The 24,878-nt window shown below is 53.9% G+C and overlaps 3 protein-coding genes across 4 annotated transcripts; all 3 read left to right on the top strand.

The window, feature by feature from the left end:
- The first annotated feature begins 11,996 nt into the window (after positions 1 to 11,996).
- On the top strand, positions 11,997 to 15,794 carry LOC116799114 (perilipin-2-like). The gene is made up of 5 exons (XM_032711959.1): positions 11,997 to 12,056; positions 12,493 to 12,688; positions 13,292 to 13,374; positions 14,200 to 14,703; positions 14,899 to 15,794. The coding sequence occupies exons 1-5, from the start codon at positions 11,997 to 11,999 to the stop codon at positions 15,652 to 15,654; spliced, it is 1,599 nt and encodes a 532-aa protein (XP_032567850.1). The 3' UTR covers positions 15,655 to 15,794.
- A 29-nt stretch (positions 15,795 to 15,823) lies between these two features.
- Positions 15,824 to 19,629, top strand: LOC116798968 (perilipin-3-like). The gene is made up of 4 exons (XM_032711680.1): positions 15,824 to 16,227; positions 16,411 to 16,539; positions 16,626 to 17,154; positions 19,514 to 19,629. Exons 1-4 carry the CDS (start codon positions 16,060 to 16,062, stop codon positions 19,627 to 19,629), a joined length of 942 nt encoding a protein of 313 aa, XP_032567571.1. The 5' UTR covers positions 15,824 to 16,059.
- TICAM1 (toll like receptor adaptor molecule 1) lies at positions 19,573 to 23,397 on the top strand. 2 transcript variants are annotated; one of them, XM_032711955.1, is made up of 2 exons: positions 19,573 to 19,625; positions 20,903 to 23,397. In XM_032711955.1, exon 2 carries the CDS (start codon positions 21,081 to 21,083, stop codon positions 23,169 to 23,171), a length of 2,091 nt encoding a protein of 696 aa, XP_032567846.1. In that variant the 5' UTR covers positions 19,573 to 19,625; positions 20,903 to 21,080; the 3' UTR covers positions 23,172 to 23,397. The 2 variants fall into 2 exon arrangements, with proteins under 2 accessions (XP_032567846.1, XP_032567847.1); XM_032711956.1 differs by lacking the exon at positions 19,573 to 19,625 and adding an exon at positions 19,922 to 20,015.
- The last annotated feature ends 1,481 nt before the right edge of the window (positions 23,398 to 24,878 follow it).

The following is a 24,878-nucleotide window of genomic DNA, read 5'->3' as shown; positions in this document are numbered from 1 at the left end:
AACAGCTCCGGGAGCCGCCGGCCGGACAAAGGGAACACGAGGCGCGCGGAAGGCAAAGGCAGAGCCGTGTTTCCCTTGTTCTCCACCCCCACAACGCGCCCCCAGAGCTCACCTCGGGCGCTGAAAATATGGCAAATCGGCGGGATGCGGAGCCTTCCCAGCCCCGGGTTTGCCGGCGGCGCCTGTGCCGCGCTCCGCTGCTCCCTTGGGATCTGCCGGGGATCCCACGGCCCAGTTGGGAGCCGCTGGCCTAGAGGAGATCGGTGCTGAAGGTTTGGTGGTGTCAGGGCACAAAGCCTTGGGGCTGACCTGTGACCTGCAGCAGTCAGGCTTCATTTCCTCCCACAGCCCAAGGCTTTGCCTTCCCAGAAAGTCACTTTTAGCCCTTGTAGGTGCTCTGGAGGCTTAACCTTGACCTGCCACGGCCTGAGAGGGCTCTCGGGTGTTACAGACCTGGCAGGGAGGAATTCCTTCCCAACATCCCATCTGACCCTGCCCTCTGGCAGTGGGAAGCCATTCCCTGTGTCCTGTCCCTCCAGGCCCTTGTCCCCAGTCCCTCTCCAGCTCTCCTGGAGCCCCTTTAGGCCCTGGAAGGGGTTCTCAGCTCTCCCTGGAGCCTTCTCTTCTCCAGGTGAGCACCCCCAGCCTGGCTGCAGAGCAGAGGGGCTCCAGCCCTTGGAGCAGCTCTGTGGCCTCCTCTGGACTCACTCCAGCAGCTCCACATCTTTATTTTGGGATCCCAGAGCTGGAGGCAGCACTGCAGGGGGGGTCTGACCAGAGACCCCCACTAGGATCCCATCTCATGCCTATTTAAGAACCACACACGTGTCTCCATGTGTGTCATCCCCACACGGCCTCTTTCCCATCCCAGCAGGGGAACAGGGTCTTACTCTAAGACACAGGACTGTTCATGGAAAGACCTCCCACAATTTCTAAGGAAAAGAGCATCCCTGGAACCATCAGAGCCAAGAAACAAGCAGCCCCCACTTTCTAGAGAAGTTTTTACTCATTCAGTGAATCCCCACACAGCAAACACGGTGCTGCATCCTACACACTCCTCAGCTGGGGCCCCAAACCACTTAAATTAAGGTTCAATGAAACTTAAAATATGACTGGATTCTAGATCATTTTAGTAGTGGAACATTGATTTCATTAGAGGTTAAATTATTTATGCTCTGCTCTTAAGGTCCCCTCTTCTACTAAAGCTGGAGTAGCTTAACCAGAACTCAGTAGATAAAGCCCTGGGAGGATCAAGTGTCCACAAACTGTCAGAATAAAGAACATGACTGGGTTGTAATGCAGTGATGAGCTTTATTTTCCTCCCTTTTGGACTGTTTTAGGCCTTTCTTTCCTTTGGAGTTCCAATTCTGACTGAAAACACTGTTTTGCCACCTGGTATGAGGAAACAATATGAATTCTGCCAGCAGGGACATCCAGTTCAGTTTAGGGAACCTTAAAGAATTGTTGAATTCATTTCCAAAGAGATGCACTTAGCAGGACAAAGTTCTGACAGGCTCCCAGGCCATGGGACTATTGCTCAAAGTGAAGTTTTGGCCCAATGTTTTAGGAGAAACCAAAGTCCAGGCCTGTATATGACAACCACCAGCTGATTAAAACAAGTCTTGGATGAAGAAGAATTATAATAATAGTAATGATAATAATTCTAATAATTTTAGTGAAAAGGAGAAAGGGAGGAATGAAACCCAAGAGAAACAAGAGCTGCGCAACAGTTGCTCAGCACCCACTGACTCGTCCCACAGCAGGGGGATTGGCCCCAATTAGCCCCTTCTCAGTAGTTTCTCTGCTGGGCAGGGTGTTTATGGAATGGAATATCCCTCAGTTGTCCTGGCTGTGCTCCCCCCCAGCTCCTTGAGCCCCTGGGAAATTGAGAATTCCTTGACTCAGAGTAGGCACAACTCAGCAGCAACCACAACATCGGTGTGTCATCGACATTGCTCCCATACTAAACCCAGAACACAGCTACTGGGAGGAAAATTAACTCCATCCCAGTCAAAAGCAGGACACAGGCACTGATATTTATGCTTTTACAAACACATATTCCTTGCATAGCTGTTCCCAAGGCCAAGGGATGATTCAGTCCTGTCACACGGAGCACAGCAAGAAACCTTCCCCCAGGGGAAGCAGAGGGGCCACAGGAAAGGGGGAGCAGTGCAGGTGTGTTCCAGTTCCCACGTGTTTTCTGGGATGATCCAGAGTCCAATTTCCAAAAGAACTGGGGTAAAGCTTGGCCAAACTCCAAGACTGGGGAGTGCAAAGGAGGCCCTGTGTCTCTGGGGAAACAAAAGTAGGGGTCTCAGCAAGGACCTGAGGTGGAGGGGACACATTTGGCAGGCCCAGGTGACATCCCCTCTCTCACCCACCAAAACCAACCAGCATTAAATGACTCCACCTCACCTCTACCTCAGGTAGGAGGCAAAAGTGCAGGAGCAGAGGGAGGAGCAGCTGGGCATGCAGGAAACCATCCTGCAGCCTGAAAAGCAGCAGAAAGGTGAACTGGAGTACTGGGAGAGCAGCCAGGAACTGCTCCCTTGCACGAGGGCACAGCAGCTGGAAGGGGAGCAGGAACCTGCCACCACCTGCCCTGATGGGAGGTTGGACGAGCTTCTGGAAGGGGAGCAGGGGCTGAGGGACCCAGGGGAGCTGCTGGAAGGAAAGAAGGGGCTGGAAAGGGAACAGGGGCTGGAGAACTCGGGTGAGCTGCTGGAAGGGAAGAAGGGGCTGGAGAACCCTCCAGGTGAGCTGGGAATCCAGGCACAGGAGACAGGAGAGTCCTTTTGAGCTGATGCAGGGGGAGGGCAGCAGAGAGCTGCAGCATGTCCTGAATCAGGAGAATGCTCTGAAGGACCAGGAGGGACCAGGAAGGTTGGCTGGGAGGCAGGAGCTGGGCTGAAGCTTTTGGTAGTCCCTGGAGGGTTGTTTTCAGGAGGCCAGGGCACTTTGAGGGCTGTTGCCTTCAGAGATGGTCAGGCAAAGACTGGGGAGAGAAGCTGACAGGCAGGATCCTGCAAGGAATCTCCTCCTGCCACAGCCCTGCCTCCATCCCTCTGCTCTGGATCCTGACCCCCAGCCCTGCTGGACCATCTCAAGGACATTCAACATTCTCTAAGTGTTGTTTAACTCAACTCAACTCAAGTAAGCACCACCAACTGCTGCTGTGCAGGAAGCTGGAGCACGAGGGGAAAGAAAGAGTTCTTGGAGGTGATGTGACCAGCTGAAACTATTCCTGGCACCCCTTCCCCAAGGACCACGAGGCAAAATGGTGGAGGAGAGGAAAACAGGAATGTGAGGAAGCTGAAGTGAAGAGATGGGGCTGTCAGCAAACACCTTGAGGGCTTGGCACAGCAACAAGTGACACTGAGCCAACCTCGTCCCCTCAGTGGGCTCCAGCCAAGGCTGTGCTGGAGGCTCAGCCACACAGAGCTGTTCAGGCAGGTTGCTGGGAGCCCAAGGGTTTAATTGAGGAGCAGAATCAAAGCAGCACATGGCTCAGCCCTGAATCACCACCTCTCGTGCCTGTGCCCGCCCCAGGGCAGGTGACCATGGGCTCCTGGCAGGTCCTGGTGGAGTAAATGCCTCGGGAGATCAGGGAGATCATTTCCTTTGCAGACGGGAAACTCCAGTGTCACGTGTGGCCTCTGGTCCCCAAAGGGACAATGTTGAGCTGTGATGAAGCTCAGAGCAGGGAAAGGAGCTGCTCCCAACAGCTGGGACCCAAGAGAAGGGCCTGATCCTCCAAATCCTCCATGTCCCTGCAGGGTTTCTGCTCAACAGAAATCCAAGCAGGACTGGGACAAGGGAGAAGCACGAGGCTGGAGAGGGTTTGTCCCCAGGCAGAGGCAGGAGGCAGCTGGAAGGAGAGCTGTAAAGCAGCTGCAGGGCTGCAGAGGGGGGGATCTCCTGGCTCCTGACAGACACAGGAGGTGGGGGTTACACCTGGAGGGTTCTGCCCCGTGTCTCAAAGCTGCAGCTCTGCACAAGGCTGCAGTTCCTGACACTCCAGCCCACACTGCTCCCTTTCCCTTCCCCAAACGTGTTTCTCCGCTCCCTCCCACGCCCTTCCCACGCCCACCAAACCTCTCAGTGCTGGTTTTATCCCAGATTTCAATCTCTGGATTTTATACAGTAACAAAGGCCACAGATCTCTGTGGTACTCTGATCAGGTAAGGCTTTGCCCTGGCGTTGCAACCCCCAAAATTCAGTGTTCTGAGCCTGTTCTACCACCAAGCAGGAGCTCTGGGCATCGGTATTTCACCCTGCTATCAAAGCCACTCATTAGATATTAAACACTGCCTGGTTAATTATAATTAACACTTGTGTTAATGTGCCACTTGCCACTTCTGCTCACATTCCTCTGTGCCCCACTGCAGCCACATGAAGGTGTCTCGTGGATCACCCACTTAGGTGATGAAATACAACCTGTCTCATGAGACTTTCACCATCTCCACCACAACTGGCCCACTTGGGCACTTGACACCCATGAACCCAGACAGTTTGATCCCTGACACTTTACCTGAGGAAGCAGCACTGTCCATGTCAGGTCAACACCCAGAAAAAAACACACAGGGCTCATTTCTTGAATCCCTGTTCCCTGCAAAAACCCCTCACATTTCATCAGCTCTTCAGAGGACACACAAGAGACAAGAACATCTTTTATTTTCCCTGCAACACATCACAACTGTTAGAAGCCACTCTTCAGCTTTGATTTTAGTACAAGATACCCAACACCTCAGAACTGCAACAAACATTTCTAAACTGGGCATGTTTAGACTAGAGATTAGGAAGAAATTCTTGGCTGAGAGGGTGGGGAGGCCCTGGCACAGGTTGCCCAGAGAAGCTGTGGCTGCCCCTGGATCCCTGGAAGTGTCCAAGGCCAGGTTGGAGCAACCTGGGATAATGGAAGGTGTCCCTGCCCGTGGCAGGGGGTGGAAGGAAATGATCCATAAAGTCCCTTCCAACCCAAACCATTCCAGGGTTCTGGGATTCTATAAAAGGTTCTCAGGTGATGACAGAATATGTTGTTTATGTCACACAGACAAATGCACAAAAACTGTTTTCAGTAGTGTTAAAACAAGAGGCAAAAGCCACAATTTGAAGCTCAGAGTGGACATTGGGAACTGCTTCTTCATCAGGAGCATAATGGAATACCCAGATCCAGTGGATCCCACACCCAGTGTGAGATCTCCATCCCTGGCAGGTTACAAGGCTCAGCCAGACAGATCCCACAGCCCACCTGGCCTGGCAGCAGGCTGGAATTCCTGAGCTCCAGAGGCCTTTTCAGCCAACAGCTCCATGCTAAGCCTGACAGGATGGGGATTCCTTCCACCCTCAAAGCTGAGGAGTGATAATTGTCGACATTTTTGTCAGCTTAACAGCACATTTTCCAAAAACCCTCCTGCTCCCCTGCCTTCATGGCAACACAGAACCAGACCCAAGGTCTCCTGCATTCAGTGGCCAAAAACAAGGTGACTCAATCAGTTTAATAGCATTAGAAGACTTCAGGTAATTCTTACCTGTGCCTCAGTTTCCTCCCCCGCCAATCTTGCAGACAGACAACAGGAAGCTTAATTGATGCTTTCAAACCAGTTTTTGAGAGCTGGAGATGAAAAGGCACAAATGGAAGAGAAAAGAAGCATTAACTGGAGTTTTGGGTATTTGTTTATAGCTATTAAAAACCACTGAACTCCCCAGAGTCCTGCATTGCTGGGCCCTCTGCAAGTAAAAAAAAAAAAACAACCAAAAAAACCAAAAATCAACTCCCATCTTGAAAATCACAGCAAAGTGGAGAAACAGAAGGTTTCACCATCAGGTGTTTGCTGGAGACAGGAACAGGCTGAGGGTGGGAGAGACTCCTTGGGGAGGGACAGAACCTGTGCTGCAGGACAGGAGAGATTTGGCAAGAAAACACGGGGGCTGAGTGATGTTTGCACATCACAAACTCCACATCCTGCTTCCCTGGGACTTCTTGGCAACTTCTGTGATATCCTGCAAGGAGCAGCCTGAGAGCAGTCAGGGGACAATCAGGGGCTCAACTCCTGCCCCAGCACCCTCCTCCCAGTGCAGCTCCAGGGCTTGCCCTCCACGAGCAGGGCTTTGCCCCAGTGTTTGCAGGAACAGCTCACTCCAGCCAGGCCTTTCCTGGCTCCAGGAGCAATGTTTGGGGTGACATGGTGGCATCATCCAGCCCTGAGGTGTAGCCAAACAGGAACCATGGGAAACATGGGAACAGGAGCACTGCCTGCAGCTGACCCTGGGATGAGCCCATTTCACAGGAACATGGAATGGCTCAGGCTGGAAGGGAGCACTGGGGCTCATCCAGCCCAACATCCCTGCTCAAGGAGGGTCCCCTGAGCACCCTCCTCAGGACTGTGCTCTTTAATATCTCCAGAGGAGACTCCAAAGCCTCTCTGGGCAGCCAGGGCTCAGTCACTCTCACAGTGAAGAAGTTCTTCACAACCATGGGGATGATCCCTGTAGGATTCCAGTGCCTGTGTCCCTCAGCACCTGCTATGTCAGGGGGCACATCCCTCTCCACAGGGGAGTGTTAGGTTGGATCTCAGGAGAAGGTTCTTCCCCCAGAGGGTGCTGGGGCACTGACCAGGCTCCCCAGGCTTCCAGAGCTCCAGGAGGGTTTGGACAACGCTCTGAGGGAGAGGGTGAGATCGTTGGGGTGTCCTGGGCAGGGCCAGGAGTTGGACTGGATGATCCTTGGGGGTCTTTTCCCACTCAGGATATTCTGTGACTCCATGACCCCAAGGCCAAAGCTCCGGGAGATGGACACTCTCCAACAGGGTCCCCTGGGACACCCTGTCAGGTGTGTCCCTGCTGGGGGGACAAACAGCAGCTCCCACACCTCCCAGTGCCCTCAGAGCCCTGAGGGACCCCCAGCCCCTCCCCGGGACACCCTGTCAGGTGTGTCCCTGCTGGGGGGACAAACAGCAGCTCCCACACCCCTCAGGGCCCTGAGGGACCCCCAGACCCTCCCCTGCCCCCCCTCACCTCCCGCCCCTCCCTCTCCCACCCCCTTCCCATTGGCCAGGGTGGCACCTGCAGCCTCCCAATTGGCTCCCTGAGCTGCCCATCAGCCCCGTGGGGTATTTATTTGGGGCGACGCCCAGTGCTCCCAGTCCTGCCGGTGCCGGGAGCGGAGGAGCCGCTGAGGTTGGGCTGAGCCAGGTAAGGCTGGGCTGGAGTGCGAGGAGGGGCAGGTGGAGCTTGTGTGGGGTTTGTGACTTGTCTTGGGGCCCCAGGGGGGGACTCCCCAAGGCTGCCTCTGCTCTTGCAGGGGTTCTGTAGCCTCATTTCTTGGGGGGCTGTTCACAGCTCTTGCTGGGTTGGAGGCTGGGGTGGACCTGGCTCCATCCCTCCAGCCCTTGGCTCCCGGCCTCGGGGCTGTGTGTGTGCCCACAGGGATTTTCCAGCTCCCTGGGAAATCATGGAGCTGTGTGCTGTGCCCCTGCTGCTTTCTGGGGATTTGGGAGGGGTGTCTTGGCTTTTTGAGGCCGAAGGTGATATTCTACACTGTCATGATGTGTCTGTGTGCCTTGGGCAAGGGCTGGAAGGCTTGGGGGGTGGAATGAGATGATCTTTAAGGTCCTTTCCAACCCAAACCATCCTGGGACTCAAATCCTTCCCCAAAAGCTCCTTCCGAGCTCTGGGATGGCTCCCTGGTGACTCCGTGGATCTGTGATTGAGAAGTTTTGGGTTTAAAAGCTCTTTTCTGCTTGTTGTCCGCTGAAGATCCCGGCTGTGCCAGGAGGTGACTCCCACCCAGGGGCAGCACGTGAGGGACTGGTGATGGTGTGGGAAGCAGTGGGTGCTCCGGGGGCAGGTGATCAGTCGGGCATTCCCTTCCTGTGACAGCACTGCCCGGGGCCCTTTCACATGATGGTTTGGTGTAGGCACGATAATGGTGTTTGGGAAGGGGGTGGCTGGGTGACAAGGGGACTGAACCTCTTGCTCAAGAGCCCCGTGTCCCTGCAGCCATGGTGCAGGAATCCCTGGAGGGAGCACTGGCAAACTGGATCAGTTCAGTGTTTCTCAGGACTAACAGGATTTTCAATGTGGTGGTGGCTCCCCGGGACTGGGGACGACTGGGAAGGATTTCAATTGCTGGAGCTGGTTCTGCTGAAACTTCCAGATGAAAATGTGTTGAGCTGCTTGCTCTGCAAGTTAGAGCTTCCAGCTGAAACCCAGAGGTCTGTCCCTCCTGGAAAAACTGGGAAGAAGTGCTGAGAAGCTGTTTTAATTAAAACTTCCTCTCGTCTTCCTTAAAATATCTCTTTTCCAAGGAGTGACTGCTCCAGTGATGGCCACTGGTTGTGGTGTTTAATTCCTGTTGGAAGGGGGTGTGTGGGAAGCCCTGCCTGATCTGCAGAGGTGGCTTTTTGATCTTTGAGGTTCCCTAATGCTGCTGGTTTATCCGGAAAGGTGAGAGGGGCACCTCTGCCAGTCCCCCTGAAACTAATGCCCCGAGGCCAAAGCTGGAACCCATTGGATGCTCCTCCTAAAAGAGCCTCTGCCCTCAGGAGCATTTGCAGCCCATTCCCCACAGACATCCTGTGACCTAACTGTGCATTTTTGGGAACTGGGGTATCAGTGGCAAATCTCGACAGGAATGTAGGTAAGTGCTTTAACCACAAATACCTCTGCCCTGATTAGCCCTCCCTGCTCAGATCTAAAGCACTAAATTTAGCTTTGTTTTCCTCAATGGTCAATAAGGAATCAGCAATTAAGCTACTCAACCAGCCCCCCTGGCTGTGGCTCTGTCTTCCCAAGGTAAAATCCCTCTGGAAGGGAGAAAAGCTTCCTGAACATGAAGATCCTACTGGTGTCTGCAGGACAACACACCAGCAGCCTGTTTTTGTGGAGCAGAGCTGCTTTCCACAGGGAAAATAGGAACCTTTCAGCCAAGGGGAGTTAAAGAACCAGCTCTGTGTAATCTCTGATCACAGTCAGAGTGAGAGAAATCAGGGAGCTGCTGATCCCAGCAGGAAAGTTGCTGGTTCTTCTGCCAGGCCAGTGTGGGATGAGCCTGACCAAGGCAGGGAAATGGAGCAGCTGGGTGGGTTTGGTGCCCCTGTCCTGCTGTTTGGTGCCAGCCCTTGCTCTTTCACTGACTTCAGACCTGTGCCCAACTGGGCAACAATTCAGCAGTTCAGCCCTTGATCCCAGGAAAGTGCAACTGCAGAGTTTTGTCGCCCTGAAACCACCGTTTCAAGAACTTTCTCCAGCAGTGACCTAATATTTCTGATGCAGCAATGGTATGAAATCATCTGCTCTTCACTTTCATATGAAGCAAACCACAACCAAAGCAACCAGTGATGCTGTTCCTGCTCCTCTGCCCACTGGGACTTCCACTCCCAGCAAAATCCTGCCTTGGCTGTGCCCTCTGGAGCAGCTGACCCAGAGTTGCCAAGCACTGTGTTTTCCTGCAGCCTCTGAAGTAAAACAAGGGCTGCTCAGCACTTTTGCAGGGGAAAGAGAAAATAAAACCACGCTGTGGGTTTGTGGAGATTTGCCCACACTGCAAATCCCGGTGTTGCAACACGTGGATTTCTCCTACACAGAGAGCAAACCTTGTTCTGACATGACTGTGCTGAAGGATTATCCCTGGCAAGGCTGCATCCATAATTAATCCTCTGTACTTCAGAGGTGGATTCTAACCTTCTGTCAGGTTTTACATCAGCCAAGGAGTTATTTCTGATTTCCATCCTCTCCTCTTCCTCCCTGTCTGTGCTGACCCTGACACGGAGACCATGGTGTCAAACTCCACACTTTGAGCTTTTCCCACCTGTTTGGAAGTAAAATAACTGAGCAAAGGGGTTGTTTGTGGTGGTGTTGAAAGAGCTGTGCTTTGGCCCTGAGTCAGCCTACTTGGACTCAAAGGAACAACAAACCTGCCTGAAAGCAAAGCAAGAGGAACAACCACTGACACCAAACCTCAGACTTTGGGACTGAGATTTTGACATTCAAGCCCTGCTTTGTTGGGAGAAGTTTTCTGCAAGTTCTCCTAGGCTGGTGAAGTTCAAGCTGGTTTTGCTGTGCAGTTAAATGAGGTGGGATTCCCAGAGGAGTGTTGTGGCTCCTGGCTGGAAGGGGCTGGAGGTGACAACTTGTGCTGCACCCCTCTGCATCCCTGCCCTGCTCAAATCTCACTGAATTCTGACTAATTGAGTGCTTAATGCAGCAATATTTGATGTTTTGCCAAGTCACCTCCTGAGATGTCTCTGGCCAGTGTCAGAGCCCAGCCCAGGGCTCACAATTGCTGGTTTCACTGCTTCTCTACAGCTCTCTGTTCCCTTTTCTCAGTAAAATAAAAACCTTACATGAGGCAAAGAACACAAGAAACAAGACAATGGGCTCTGCCATAAATCAGATGGCAAGTTTTTGGGGGGCTGGAGTCTACCAGGGAGCCTGGAGCAGTTGTGTGGCTTGGGAATCCAGTCTGGGAGGAATTTTGGTTTGAGGGTTTTCCATTGGAAAATGCTGCAGCAAATCTAAGAATAGGAATTAACTGGTAGAGGAGAGGAAAGCAGACTCTGTACTGAAGAACAAATGTGCACAAATCCCTGCTGTGCCTGACTAAGGCTGAGCAGCAATCCTGGATTTATTGCCAATACTGGAGTGTCCAGATACCAACTGAGGTCTGTCCTGGGGAGGCCAACACACATTTAAATTATTGCATCATTTTACACTTCTTTAATCCCATTATGTCATGAGAATGCCTCTGAGCCTTGGTTTCACAGAAAGTGAGGACAGATTTCCTGCTTAGTAGGATGGGAAGGCAAGATTCAAGCTGGAATGCTGCAACTGGGAAACCTGGCTCATCCTCCTGGGAAAACTCCATGGGATTTTCATGTCCATCCCAGAGCCCTGAGCCTGCTAGTGGTGCTGGAGTTGGCAGTGCTGGAAAAAAAGTCCTTCCCTAAGAACACAGGCAAAGGGGAGTGACTCCAAATTAACTCATCTGAATGTCCATTGTAGAGGATACTCCAGAGAAAAAGGGCTATAAACACCCCCCATTCCCTGTCCCCCTGCTCTGCTGGGTGGGAGGGGGTGGAGCACTCAGGAGTAAAGTTGAGCCTGGGAAGCAGGGAGGGGTGGGAGGAAGTTGTCTTAAGATCTGGGTTTATTCCTCATTATCCCACTCTGATTTGATTGGTAAGAAATTAATTTTCCCCAAATTGAGCCTGTTTTGCCCATGACAATAATTGGTGAGTGATCCTGACAATAACTGGTGAGTGATCCCTTCCTGTCCTTATGTCCACCCATGTTATATTTATATATATGACATATATATATATATATATTATATCTCCACCTTTTTGTTATATTTTCTCTGCCCTGCCCAGCTGAGGAGGGCAGTGATGGAGTGGTTTTGGTGGGTGTCTGGTGTCCAGCCATGGTCACCCCACCACCCAGAGCAAACACATGACAGATAAGACAGTTCTCACCTATTTCCAACCTGCAACTTTTAGCCAGTGAAATGTTATCAGCAATAAAATAAGTAGGTGGCTGTTTTAAAGTGGTGGCTGTTTGGGGCCTCAGGGAGGTGACTGAACACAGTCCTGGCCCTGTGTAGGTATTTGCCCATCATAAATCATGGAGCCTCTCAGATACCTTCACACACTTGCAAGGAAGTGATGCCACACTGATGTTTCCAGGACACAGAATCACAGAATCACTGAGGCTGGAAAAGACCTCCAAGATTGAGTCCAACCTTTGATGTCCAGTTGTCCTCTGAACACCTCCAGGGATGGTCACTGGGCAGCCCCTTGCAATGTTTAACAACCCTTTCAGTGAGGAAATTCTTCCTGATGCCTGAACCTCCCCTGACACAGCTGAAAGGTGGATCCCAGCTTTGTTGCCCTCTGCTTTTCCCCTGTTTTGGTAGGATTTTATTTCACTGGAGGAGATGAAGTTGTACCTGTGCTGTTAAACCCTTGTTTTTCCTTTCAGCTGCAGCTGAATTCAGTATGGCCTCAGGAAAGACCCCAAAACCAGACCTGCTGAAGGCTGAGGAGCAGCAGCAAGCGGTAGGTGCCAGAGCAACACTAAACAACACTGTGGAAAACTTCTGCCAGCCCTCCCCAAAACCAGAGTGGGGGCACAGAAAGATAAACCACACGAAGCTGTGGCCAAATCGAAACTCCCTTAACACAGGAGGCAACTGTTTGGCTCCAGAGAGCTTCAGGACTGGCTCAAGTGATGCAAGTAATTCTGAAAGGTCCTACTTCCACATCTGCTTTGGTGCTGAAACCAGTGTGACTCAGAATCCACGAGCCCAGAGCTCAGACTGTTAACCCTGGCTTGGTGTAGAGGCCTTGGGATGAGTATTCCCAACCCTGAGTTTAAGAAGGATTAGGAGGTGGGTTTGCTGTGCCCTTGGGACATTTCTGGACAGACTCATGGCTGTGTTCACCCCCCAGCTCCAGGCTGGGCTCTGATGTCACTGTTTCTCCTGGGTTTCAGAGCGCTGTCAACCGAGTGACCAGCTTGCCCTTGCTCAACTCTGCCTTCAACCTGGTCTCCTCTGCCTACAACCACACCAAGGAGTCCCACCCTTGCCTCAGTGGTGTCTGCAACGTGGCTGAGACGGTGGCTGCCGTGGCAGTGGGCAGTGTGGTCGGAGGGGCACAGCCCATCCTGAACCAGCTGGAGCCACACAGTGAGTGCAGGGGCTGGAGAGCCCCTGGGAACAGAGGAGTAGGTGGGGAGGGGGCTTTCATGTGCCTGGTGGGTGATCCCCAGCTCCTACAGCACCGTGGTGTACTTCATCTTAGCACTGGGTCTCCCACTCAGCAGCTCCTGGATGCTGAATTTCATGGACGCAAAACTGTTACTGGCAGAAACAATTTGGTCTCTTTAAGTTACAAAGTAGAAACTGCCTTTTCTTTCTCTGTCACTCCCAAGTTCTGACCATCCCAGCTGGTGGGAGCAGTGTCCATCTTGGATATAGCTCAGTCTGGCTCATCCCAACACTTTTGAACCCTTTAAACCCATTGCTTTACCCGGCAAGGGCAAGTGCTACACTCCAGCTGGAGGAAATTCTATAGCTAGAAAGTTGGGAAGGCAAAGTGGAGACTATTTGAACCTGCCAAATTGTAGGGTTTGTTCACTTTTTAATGAGACAACCACACATGTCCCACCCTAGAATGGTGATTTATATTTTTTGGCCTTGCTTTCATGGGTGTATCCTGAACTGGGCGTTGTAGGATCAAAACTCCCTCCCCAAACTGAAGGATAAACTGGTACCTGTTGTCTCTCCTAGTTGCACTTGTGAATGAATATGCCTGCAAAGGACTGGATCAGCTGGAGGAGAACTTGCCCTTCCTTCAGCAGCCAGCAGACAAGGTAGAGAAAAGGCTTTTCCTGGGGAAGCCGTGGCTTGATGGACCTGTTTGGGTACAGAAGAATATGAGGGAATAAACTTCAGCAGGGCTGTGTCAGACCAGTCCCTGGAAGGGGTTAGAGGAGGCACTGCCAGCTGGGGAAAGCTGCAGAGGTGCCTTCAGTGGTGGGAGTGAACATGTCCATGTGAGTTATGGGTGTCCTGACCTCCCCAGCTCCCCCACAGACTGCAAGTGAACTAACCCACATGGAAAGGGTTTTTCAGGGAGGGAATCATAGAATCATGGAATCAGCTGGGTTGGAAGGGACCTCTGAGATCATCAAGTCCAACCCTTGATCCAACCCCGCTGTGGTTCCCAGCCCATGGCACTGATGCCACATCCAGTCTCAGCTTAAAAACCTCCAGGGAGGGAGAATCCACCCCTTCCCTGGGCAGCCCATTCCAATGGCTGAGCACCCTCTCTGCAAAGAAATTCTTCCTGATATCCAACCTAAACCTCCCCTGGCACAGCTTCAGACTGAGCCCTCTTGTCTTGCTGATGGTTGCCTGGGAGAAGAGACCAACCCCCCCCGGCTCCCCCCTCCTGTCAGGGAGTTGCAGAGTGAGGAGGTCTCCCCTGAGCCTCCTCTTCTCCAGGCTGAATAGCCCCAGCTCCCTCAGCCTCTCCTCACAGCACTTGTGCTCCAGTCCCTTCCCCAGCCTCGTTGCTCTCCTCTGGACCTGCTCCAGCCCCTCAATGTCCTTCCTGAGCTGAGGGGCCCAGAACTGGACACATATTTTAGGGGATTAAAAAAAAGTATCTTTCTCTGCCTCTCCCTCTGCTGTAGGTGCTCTCGGACACCAAGCAGCTGGTTTCCACCAAGGTGACATCTGCCATGGACGCCGCCTGTGAGGCCAGAGAAGCCGTGGCTGATAAAGTCACCGAAGCTGTGGACCTCACCAAAAATGTGGTTGGGGACAGTGTCAAGCTGACCAGGTCAGTGGTCACCTCCACTGTTAACAGTGCTGTGGAGGCTGCTCAGGGAGCCAAGGAGCTGGTGACCACCAAGGTGACAGAGGCCGTGGATGTCACCAAACACATGGTGGAGGACAGTGTGGACAGGACCAAGTCTGCAGTTGCTTCCACCATTGTCAGCGCTGTGGAGGCTGCCCAAGGTGCCAAGGAGCTGGTGACCAACAAGGTGACAGAGGCCGTGGACCTCAGTAAGCACATGGTGGAGGACAGTGTGGACAGGACCAAGTCTGCAGTTGCTTCCACCATCAGTGCAGCTGTAGGGGCTGCCCAGGGAGCCAAGGAGCTGGTGACCACCAAGGTGACAGAGGCTGTGGATGTCACCAAACACATGGTGGAGGACAGAGTGGACAGGACCAAGTCTGCTGTTGCTTCCACCATTGTTAATGCTGTGGAGGCTGCCCAAGGTGCCAAAGACCTTGTGACCAACAAGGTGACAGAGGCTGTGGAGGACACCAAGTCTGCTGTTGCTTCCACCATCAGTGCAGCTGTAGGGGCTGCCCAGGGAGCCAAGGACATGGTGACCAGCAAGGTGACAGAGGCAGTGGATGCCACTAAACATGTGGTGGAGGACAGTGTGGACAGGACCAAGTCTGCAGTTGCTTCTACCATTGTCAATGCTGTGGAGGCTGCCCAGGGAGCCAAGGAGCTGGTGGCAGACAAGGTGACCAAGGCAGTGGACCTCAGCAAGCACATTGTAGAAGACAGTGTGGACATGACCAAGTCTGCAGTTGCTTCCACTATTGTCAATGCTGTGGAGGCTGCCCAGGGAGCCAAGGACCTGGTGGCCAACAAGGTGACAGAGGCCGTGGATGTCACCAAACACATGGTGGAGGACAGTGTGGACAGGACCAAGTCTGCAGTTGCTTCCACCATCAGTGCAGCTGTAGGGGCTGCCCAAGGTGCCAAGGAGCTGGTGACCAACAAGGTGACCGAGGCAGTGGACCTGACCAAAGGGGCTGTTCAAGATAGTGTTGAGAAGACCAAATCTGTGGTCACCTCTACCGTCAGTACAGCTCTGGATGCTGCCTATGGCACCATCTCGAGCAAGATAAGCACAGCCCTGGAGCAGAGCAGGGAGGCCCTCCAGGGCAGCGTGGAGATGACCAACTCAGTGGTGACCAACAGCATAAGCAAGGCCAAGGCAGTGAGCCAGGCAGTGGCTGGTGGTGTGGAATCTGTCCTGGGGATGTCAGAAGATCTGGTGGATCACTTCCTCCCGATGACAGAGGAGGAATTAGGTAAAAAACTACTTACTTGGCGGCTCTAAATGCAAATCCTTTCCCGCGTGACTAGAGAGCACCTGACACAGCAAGACTCAGCTTCTGAAGCAGACAGGTAGCTCTGAATTTGCCAACATCAAATTGCCACGTGGTATAGGACAGAGTTCAAGCATTTATTGATCCTTGACCATCAGCCTCAAGGTAAATAAACACGTGGGTTCACGCTTCAACCTCTCCATCAAGTCTGCTTTTCTGAAGAGAACATGTTGAGCAGGGATTGCCTTTAACACCCGAACAACTACAAACCTCTCCTGTTCCCACAGCAACCTTCCTGTTCTCCCATGGATGATCTGACCTCTCCCACCTCCTCACAGCTGGGGGAGTGAAGCCCAGCTGCATCTCTGTTCTTGTTTCCTCCAGGTAAACTGGCCACCAGCGTGGAGGGGTCTGGGATGGTTTCCGTGGAGGAGCAGAAAGAGCAGCGGAGTTACTTTGTGCGCCTGGGGTCCCTGTCCAGCAGAGTCCGGCTCAGAGCCTACCAGCTCTCCCTCCACAAGCTGCAGTGCATCAGGCAGAGCACCCAGGACACTCTCTCACGACTACAGATGGCAATAAAACTGGTACAAACACGCTTTCCCCCCTTTCCTCCTGTCTGTAGCCTTCCTGCCCTGCTCTCCAGCTGGAAGCTTTTCCTCCACCCTGCACCAGCTACGTGTCACCTTGGATCCCTCCCTGGGAGGGAAGCACTTGTGCCTCTCTGTGTGTGCTTGCAATGCAGCTGTTCCTCTCATTTTTCCCATCAGATTGAATCTGTGAAACAGGGATTTGGCCAGAAGCTGCTGGAAGGGCAGGAGAAGCTCCATAAGCTCTGGGTGGACTGGTGCCTGACCCAACCCAAAGGAAACCAAGTTCAAACTGCCTGCCAGCCAGAGGTATCCCTGGAAGGTGTATGTGACCTGGCCTCAGGTGGCTGGTGGCCATCCCACCTGCTCTGGTAACTGAGCTGTCTCTCTCCCAGCAGGTAGAGTCCCGGACTCTAACTATGCTGAGGATCATCACCCAGCAGCTACAGCCTGTCTATGAGAACCTGAAAACTACCATCCAAGGCCTCCCCAGCAACGTCCAAGAGGCTGTATATCAGGCCACTCGAAATATCCACAAGCTCCACAGCTCTTTTTCCAGTGCCATGTCTTTCCAGGACCTCTCCAGCATCACCCTGAGGCAGAGCCAGGACCGTGCGACAGAAGCCCGGAGGTCCCTCGATGTCCTGTTTGAGTATGTCACCCACAGCATCCCTCTGAACTGGCTCGTGGGGCCCTTCAGGGCCATGGCTGAGGTGGCACAGGGCAGCAGAAAGCAGAAGAGGAGAGAGATGGTGACTGATGGAAAGTTACCCCTGTTGGAAAAGGCTCCGGCATCACAGGGCGTGACTGAGACACCCGGAGAGCCCGAGGGATCCAACAGGATCCTAGGGCAATGGTATGGAGTGCTGGAGAAGCTGGAGGAGAAGGCAGGGAAGTGGGAGGAGAAGGCAGAGAAGCTGGAGAAGGAAGCAGGGAAGCTGGAGGAGGAGGCAGGGAAGGTGAGGAAGGCAGGGAAGCAGGACATGGAAGCAGGGCAGCTGGAGGAGGAGACAGGGAAGGTGAAGGCGGCAGGGAAGCAGGAGAAGGGAGCAGGGCAGCTGGAGGAGGAGGCAGGGAAGCTGAGGAAGGCAGAGAAGCTGGAGGAGGAGGCAGGGAAGCTGAGGAAGGCGGAGAAGCCGGCGGATAAGGCAGGGAAGATGAAGAAGGCAGGGAAGCGGGAGGGGAAGGCAGAGAAGCTGGAAGGGAAGGCAGGGAAAGTGAAGAAGGCAGGAGAGCTGGAGGAGGAGGCAGAGAAAGACACAGGTGGCACTGGCTGCAAGGGAGATAAAAACTAGAACAGCAGAGGAAGGTCTCTGATAAATCCCAGCTCTTCTGGCCGAGGCTCCCTGGTTAGAACAGCCCTTGATGTTTTAGTCGTGTGTCCCGTTGTGCCACAAGTGCCTCCTGCTCTGAGTTTGCAGTCAGATGCAGTTGCCAGGAGAGTTGATAACCGAGGGGGGGGGGGTGTATCTTGATTTACTGTTTTTAAATCACTGCTGCTCTGAAAGGGAAGATGGGGACCTGCACTTCAGCTCTTTGTCAGCCCAGCCGCACGCGCGAGCGGCTGATTCTTGCTGAGACAAACTGTGGCAGAGGAGAAGTCATCTCAACTCGTTTTTTAACGTTGGATTTGTTTTTAATTCACCCAAGCCGTGGAAAACTTGAGAAGATGCTGAGCTGGGCTTTTGATGCCATTTCCTGCCTTCTGCGAGTTTAAAAATACCCGGCACAGCCACGACTTCCTCTGTGCCTCCTGCGCTTCCGGGGAGGCTCGGCTGGATGTGGCACATCTGGCACAGCTGGAGCTGCTCATCACTAAGAGATTTCTCTTCAGGGATCACCCAAACACTTCTTCCTTCACGGAGAAACACTCAGCGGGGGGGGGGGGGGGGGTTTCTTTAATCACCACGGTTTTTAGGGGCTTATCTTTCCTAAGGTTCTGTGACTGACTCCAGGGGTCGTTATTGTGTAACTCCAGGCCTGAAACACTTCACAACCACTAAGATGGCAAACAAGGCAGCTTTTCCCAGGAGTTACTCTGCCATGGGATTAGGATATCCTGTTATTAAAAAGGGGGAGAGGGAGTGTAGGTGCTGGTTCTTTCCCAGCCAACAATGCTTTGTAACAACCTCTAATATAATTTATTTTGGTAACTTGTGTTCTATTATGGCCCCTGTGCTGGGGCTGCTGAGCAGACATCAGAATAAAGTGTGACCTGCGTTCAAAGACATGTGGGTTTGTGTGAACCCAAAGCTGCAGTGTCGAGTTCTCCCCTTACCTGAGCTGCTTCAAAGCTTGCATTTTACCAAATCTCTTCTCTGGCCAGCTTGGTCCTGCTGGAGGGGGAAAAAAAAACAAAGTACTTTTAGCAGGTCCCATGCCCTCTTAAGCAGAAAAATATCTTAATTATTTTGTCCCCAAGACTTCTGCCTGAGGCTCAGGTGCTTCTGTTCACTTCCCACTCCTGTCTCCTCTCACCTCTCTGGATCCTGGGCCATCCAGCCTCGCTCATCCCACTCCCAACACTTCCTAGAGGCAGTGCCCCCACTGCTCTGAATCCTCCCCACCAACAACTGCATTCTTATTGTGTACTTGCTACCAATATTTCTCTCTTAGACTCGCAGCTTCAAGTTTATTTTTTTCCCCTTAAATTCACATTTCTTAGTGTTTAATCAGCATCCTACACCAGAGTTAGTGAAGTGTTAGGAAATGTACCCAAACCCCCGAATGACACCTGGATTAGATGTTTTCAAGCTCCCTTATGCATTGTCACCTTGAATCTGTTAAGCTACTGATCGAGGATTTTATTCAAGTTCTCAAAACATCTCAAGAGGAGCTCATAATCTGCCTTTTTGTTCTGGTTTTTTTTTTTTTTTTAATTAAATCTTTTGGTGTCACCTCCACGTTCTCAGGGGGGGGACAGCGGGCAGGGCTGGTCCAGTCAGGGGAGGTGGCGGCTCACGGAGGGGCTGAGATGCTGCTGCTGGAGTCCCCTGGTCGCCGAGCCCTGGCCCTGGTCCCCAAGCCCTGGAGGAGCTGTCCCCTGTCCCCTGGTCGCTGAGACCCGGCCCTGGTCCCCGAGCCCTGGAGGAGCTGCCCTCTGTCCCGGTTCCCCGAGCCCCTGCCCAATTCCCAAGCCCTGGAGGAGCTGTCCCCTATCCCGATTCCCCGAGCCCCTGTCCCGGTCCCCAAGCCCTGGAAGAGCTGCCCCCTGCCCAATTCCCAAGCCCTGGAGGAGCTGCCCCCTGTCCCGGTTCCCCGAGCCCCTGCCCCGGTCCCCAAGCCCTGGAAGAGCTGCCCCTGTCCCGGTTCCCCGGTCCCGCCCCGCTCCGCCCCGTTCGTGCCCATCGCCCCGCGCCGCTTCCGCCTGCCCCGGGCACCGCGACTGGCCGCAGGTAGGCTGATCCCTTCCCTTCCCGGCTCATCCCTTCCCTTCCCAGCTCATCCCATCCCTCCCCGACTCATCCCATCCCTCCCCGGCTCCCGCGGGGATCGGACCCGAGCGCTGCCCCCCCCTCCCCGCCCGCTCCAACTTCCGCGCCCGTTGGGCAATTGGAGGATTTTTATGAGAGCGGAAACGAGGAGACTGAAAGTAGAAAGTTTCCACAGTCGAGAGGTATTTGGGGGCAGTTGCTGGGGCTCCCTTTAAATAGGGAAAGTTCCTGCGGCAGGGAGAGTTCCTGCAGCAGAGCTCAGGCAGCGCCTGGAGCGGTGTCCCACCGGGAATCTGCTCCTCTGCTCCGGACGCTTCTGCTGTTTAATTAAACCCCGGTCAGAGGCCTTGGGTGAGTGCGGGGGCTCAGGGATCAGCTGAGGAGGGGGATACAATGTCCCCAGTCCCAGCTCTGGGGCCCCAAAACATCAGAAGGACGTGAAACCGCTGGAGAGAGTCCAGAGGAGACCATGGAGGTGCTCTGAGGGCTGGAGCCCCTCTGCTCTGGAGCCAGGCTGGGAGAGCTGGGGGGGTTCACCTGGAGAAGGATCCAGGGGGCTCCAAGGGAGACTTTGGACAGGGGGCTGGAGGGACAGGACAAGGGGGAATGGCTTCTCACTGCCAGAGGGCAGGGTTAGATGGGATATTGGGAAGGAATTCCCTGGGGAAGGTGAGGAGGCCCTGGCACAGGTTGGGCAGAGAAGCTGTGGCTGCCCCATCCCTGGAAGTGTCCAAGGCCAGGTTGGACAGGGCTTGGAGCAACCTGGGCTAGTGGAAGATGTCCCTGCCCATAGCAGGGGGTGGCACTGGATGATCTTAAAGGTCCCTCCAAACCCAAACCACTCCATGATCAGCAGCCTGACAGGGGATGCACAAGGGTTATCAGGTGGAAAGGGTTTCCTCCAAGACTGTTTTATTCCTTGACTGCCAGCACAAGGAACCTGTGAGGCCCCTGGAACCAGCTGCCTGGAGGAGACAGACACTCACATTTACCTAAAAACATCACTATTGCAGCAATTATTTAAACCCAGTCATCATTAATGTGAAATGAATGTAAGGAACGTGCTCTCTGCTTATCACAGAGTTGGGATAATGCACGGAGCACTGGCACAGCTACAAGCACAGAACAGAGGCAAAAATACCTGTGAGCTGTGAGGGAGCATCTGGGAGCTCCACAAGGCTCGGGAGTATCCCCTCAGCTCCCCACATCACCCTCTCTGTTGTCCTCTGTTCTCACAGGTTCCCCAGGACAGAGACATCCCAGTTCCAAGACAAGCCCAAGACAGCAAAGAGCTCGTGTGGTAGGAGAAGTGCACCCGGGACATTCCCAAGCCCCACACGGGAACAAACCTTTGCCATAAGATGATTTTCCCATCCCTGCTGCTTCATTCCATGGTCTGGGCCAGCAGCTGCTGAGATGGCACAGAGCACTGAGCTCCAGCCAAGCTTTGAGGACGTGTTTAATATTCTATCCCAGGTCCCACAAGACAAACTCCTGAGCCTCAAACACAAACTGAAGCACCTGATCCCTGGGCCCAGCAGCAAGTTACTGCAAGCCATGGTCTTGCTTAGTCTGGGGCAAGACACGGATGCAAGGATTTGCTTGGATGCCTTGAGGGATAACCCAGCAGCCCAGTATGTCCATCAGACCAAACTGGGTGCTGCAGGAACGCAGGAGGATGGGGAGGATGTGCAGCCTCCCCAGCTGGATGCAGGTGCCATGGCACTTCTGGCACAGGTGTACAAAGTGTTGGCACAGGAAAAGCTGTGCAGTCCCGAGGCCTGGGACAAAGCCTGCCAGGCTGCCACCAAAGCCTGCCAGGACACTCAGCAGGGAATACTCAACCCACCCGAGGACCAGGTTGCTCCCAGCATGGGCCCAAGTGACAGATTTTGGACGCTGAGATCCGATGAGGACACGGGATTTCTCCGTGGGGGCAGCTCTGACTACGTGGTGAGAAGTTCTCCGGTGCCGATAGGAGGCAACTCCGAGCTCTCAGCCCCACGGACCTTGTGCTCCACGGGGAGCTGCTCCCTCCCCAGCTGTTTGGAGGTCAGTGCATCGCCAACAGTTGTTTGTCACAGCCATCCCTCTCCCCCCGAGGGTGTCCCCCAGCCCAGCAGTGCTGGACACCCCAGTGGGGACACACAGAGCCCTCAGGAGTCCAGCTGGACCAGCAGCCCCAGCTCCCATCCCGGCCAGGACACAGGTGCCCAAGTGCCCCGGCCAGAGGAGGTTCTGCAGGGCAGTTCCTGCCACTCAGTGCTCCCTGTTCCCTCAGAGGGGGCTGTGATCCAGCCTGTCCAGAGCAGTGATATTCCCAGCACAGTGACAGAACCTCCTGCTCCAAGAGAAAACATGGATGAAAAGCAGGATGAGAAGCAATTACCTACTGGTCTTCCTGACCCAGGAGCTGCAGTGGGGACTGATCCTGCTCACATATCCATAGGGGACTCTGATATTCCAGCAGGCATTCCTTGTAACTCTACATCTGCTTCTATTTCAACCTGTTCCCTTCCTCCTCCTCCAACTTGTTCCTTCTCCTCAACCTTTCCTCCTTCTCTTCAGGAACCTCCTTCCAACTTGAATCCCCCTCCCCTGCGCTCATCCCCCTCTCCAGCCTGGCCTCCTCCTCCTCTCCCAGCCGTGGACCCAGTGTCCCTGTCAGAGCCAGATGGTGGCAAGTTCTTCACGTTTGTTGTCCTGCATGCCAGTGAAGATGAGGTTGTTGCCCAGCGGGTCAAGAACCGGCTGGAGAGCTTGGGGGTGTCCAACGGGGCCACGCTCTGCGAGGATTTCTCCGTTGCCGGGCGCAGCCGCATGGGGGGCTTCCTGGAGGCGATGGAAAACTCCGCCTTCATGATCCTCCTGCTGACCAAGAACTTCATGTGCAACCTGTGTCTGTTCCAGACAGACACTGCCCTGATGCAGTCCATCCAGGACCCAGCCAAGCACTACTCAGTCATCCCGTTTTTACCCAAGGAGAACGCCCTGGAGCAGGGTCAGATCCCCAGGATGCTCAGCGCGTTGGTGACCCTGGATGAGAGCTCTCCTCTGTTCCCCAGGGTTGTGAGCAACACTTTCAGCCCCAAGAAGATCAGCCAGAAGAAAGCCATGTGGGAGCAGGTGCAGAGAAGGAAACTCCAGCTGCACTGGGAACGGCAGCAGGCCCAGCAGAACTTGGCTGCCCTGAGCCTTGGCCGCCCGTCCCAGGTGCTTCCAGCAGCGACACGGCCGTGGCCACCAGAGCCATCCCCCCAACAGTGGTGTCCCCCCAACAACCCCATGGTCCCTCCCTTTGCTGGGCACCCCCCACCTGCTCAGATGGGTCCCCCCAATTCCCAGCCACTGCTCCCACCAGGCCACTACAACATCATGCCAGGCCCGGGAGGGATCGTGATCCAGAACGCGCGGATGGTTCAGATCGGGGACCACAACACGATGCAGGTGGAAACTGTCCCCCCTGGGCCACAGGACAGCGAGGGACAAACCAGGCACCGTGTCTGATCAGGGTCAGAGGCAAAACTAATTTCAAATCCTAGATTATCGTGATTCTGCTGGGACTAATCTCATTTCTCTGTGGGTCAAGGGTGCCACTTTCCTGAAGCACAGAGGAAAATTCCTGATTTTACGTTGGACCTCCCGGGACTGTTTGCCCTGTGATTATTTTTGAGTTACTGAGAAAACTATTTTCCTGATTTTCTGGGGCTACTTGAAGATTTTATAAATAAATTTTAATGGATTTATTTGTGTTTCTCTGGTTCTTTCCTGCAGAATCAGAAAAGGGGCAGTCAGGGATACATGAAAAACTGTTCTGCATGTCGGGTGGAAAAGGCTGGGAGATGGCACTGAGCAAATCATTTGAGGGACAATCTTCAGGGATTGAGGAGTCACTCTGGGGAGTCACTCTGCCCTCCTGCCAAGGTGCTGAGCACCACAAGGTCCCCTCACATCAGCCCCAGGAAGGTTCTGGAAAGCAGCTTCAGCAACTCCAGAGAGGCTGCAGGACTCTGGGCTGAGGCACCAGAGATCCCTATTCCCAGTTCCCCTCTGGAACTAGAGAGAGAAGGTTTTGGTTGTGAAAGACAAAATTCCCAGGAGTGGTTTTGTGTTTAAGAAAACCTACAGAGCTGAGGTTACACATCAGGTATAAGAATCTTTACAGCAAAGCTGTGCTTGGGGAAAAAATGCTTAATGAAAGTGGGATGAGAGGGGGAAGCACAAAGTCCAGGGAGGCAGAAGCCAAGTGCCCACTCTTACCCCCTGTACAAGGCTGGAGGTGGGACCAGGCCCTGTCAGACTGGCTGAATGTTCCCTGCTGAGATTATTCCACCTGTTTCTGTTACTGCCTTTGAGGAGAAGGTGGGATGGAAAAGCAAAAGCACTGAGCAGAGCAATGCAGGAGGCTGGAGAGAGCTGGGGATGAGGGGTGGGAGGGTGTTCTGCAGGACCTGGGTGAGGGATGTACCAGGCAGGTGCCTACTGAGCTTTAACACCAGGAGGGCACCTGGAGCAAAGCCTCAGATCCCTCCCTCTTCCTCCAGCGTTCCAGGCACAGCCATTTTCCTGATCGTCAGCAGAGGTCACCCCAAAGCCACCGAGTGACTGGGAAAGGGGCTGTTCCCTGGGTGGAGCAGAGCCCAGAGCCAGCTCACCCTGGGCTGGGAGCAGGGCAGGGCTCACCTGATTCCTCACCCGACTCCTCCCACTCAATTCCTGCCCCTCGGGGGAGCTGAGGAGCCACATCCCCGTTAAACTGGATCCCGAGGGCCACTGTGATCGACAGAGGGAGGTGATGCCAGTCCAGGTGTTTGTGTTTCTGCAGGGGTGTGTGTGCTCCTGTCACTCCAGGTCTGGCCCAGCATGTTCCAAGCCCAGAGCAGCCGAAGCTCAGGACCCCAACAAACCATCCTGGACCTGGCACTGCCCAAGCTGGGCCCTTCCAGGGCCTAATTCTGGACTGTACTGCTTGTCCAAAAACCATGGAAGCCTCACAACCAAGCCCTGTATGAGACACTAAGTCCTCAGAGAAGACTCTGACTGACATTATTCCCTGCTCAGTGGGCACTGGACTCTACAGTGTCCAGGTTTCTCTCTCCCTCTCTGGCTCTGCCTCAGGCTCCCTGTGCACCAGCATCTCCTCCCAGACAAGGCCCAGCCTAGAGACAGAGCTGACACTGAGACAGGAACCCCCAGCATGGAGAACAGGAATCT

The sequence above is a fragment of the Chiroxiphia lanceolata genome, chromosome 27 (genome assembly GCF_009829145.1).
Source record: "Chiroxiphia lanceolata isolate bChiLan1 chromosome 27, bChiLan1.pri, whole genome shotgun sequence".
NCBI lineage: Eukaryota > Metazoa > Chordata > Aves > Passeriformes > Pipridae > Chiroxiphia > Chiroxiphia lanceolata.
Note: the sequence above shows the minus strand (reverse complement) of the source record. Positions and strands in the feature narration are given on the sequence as shown.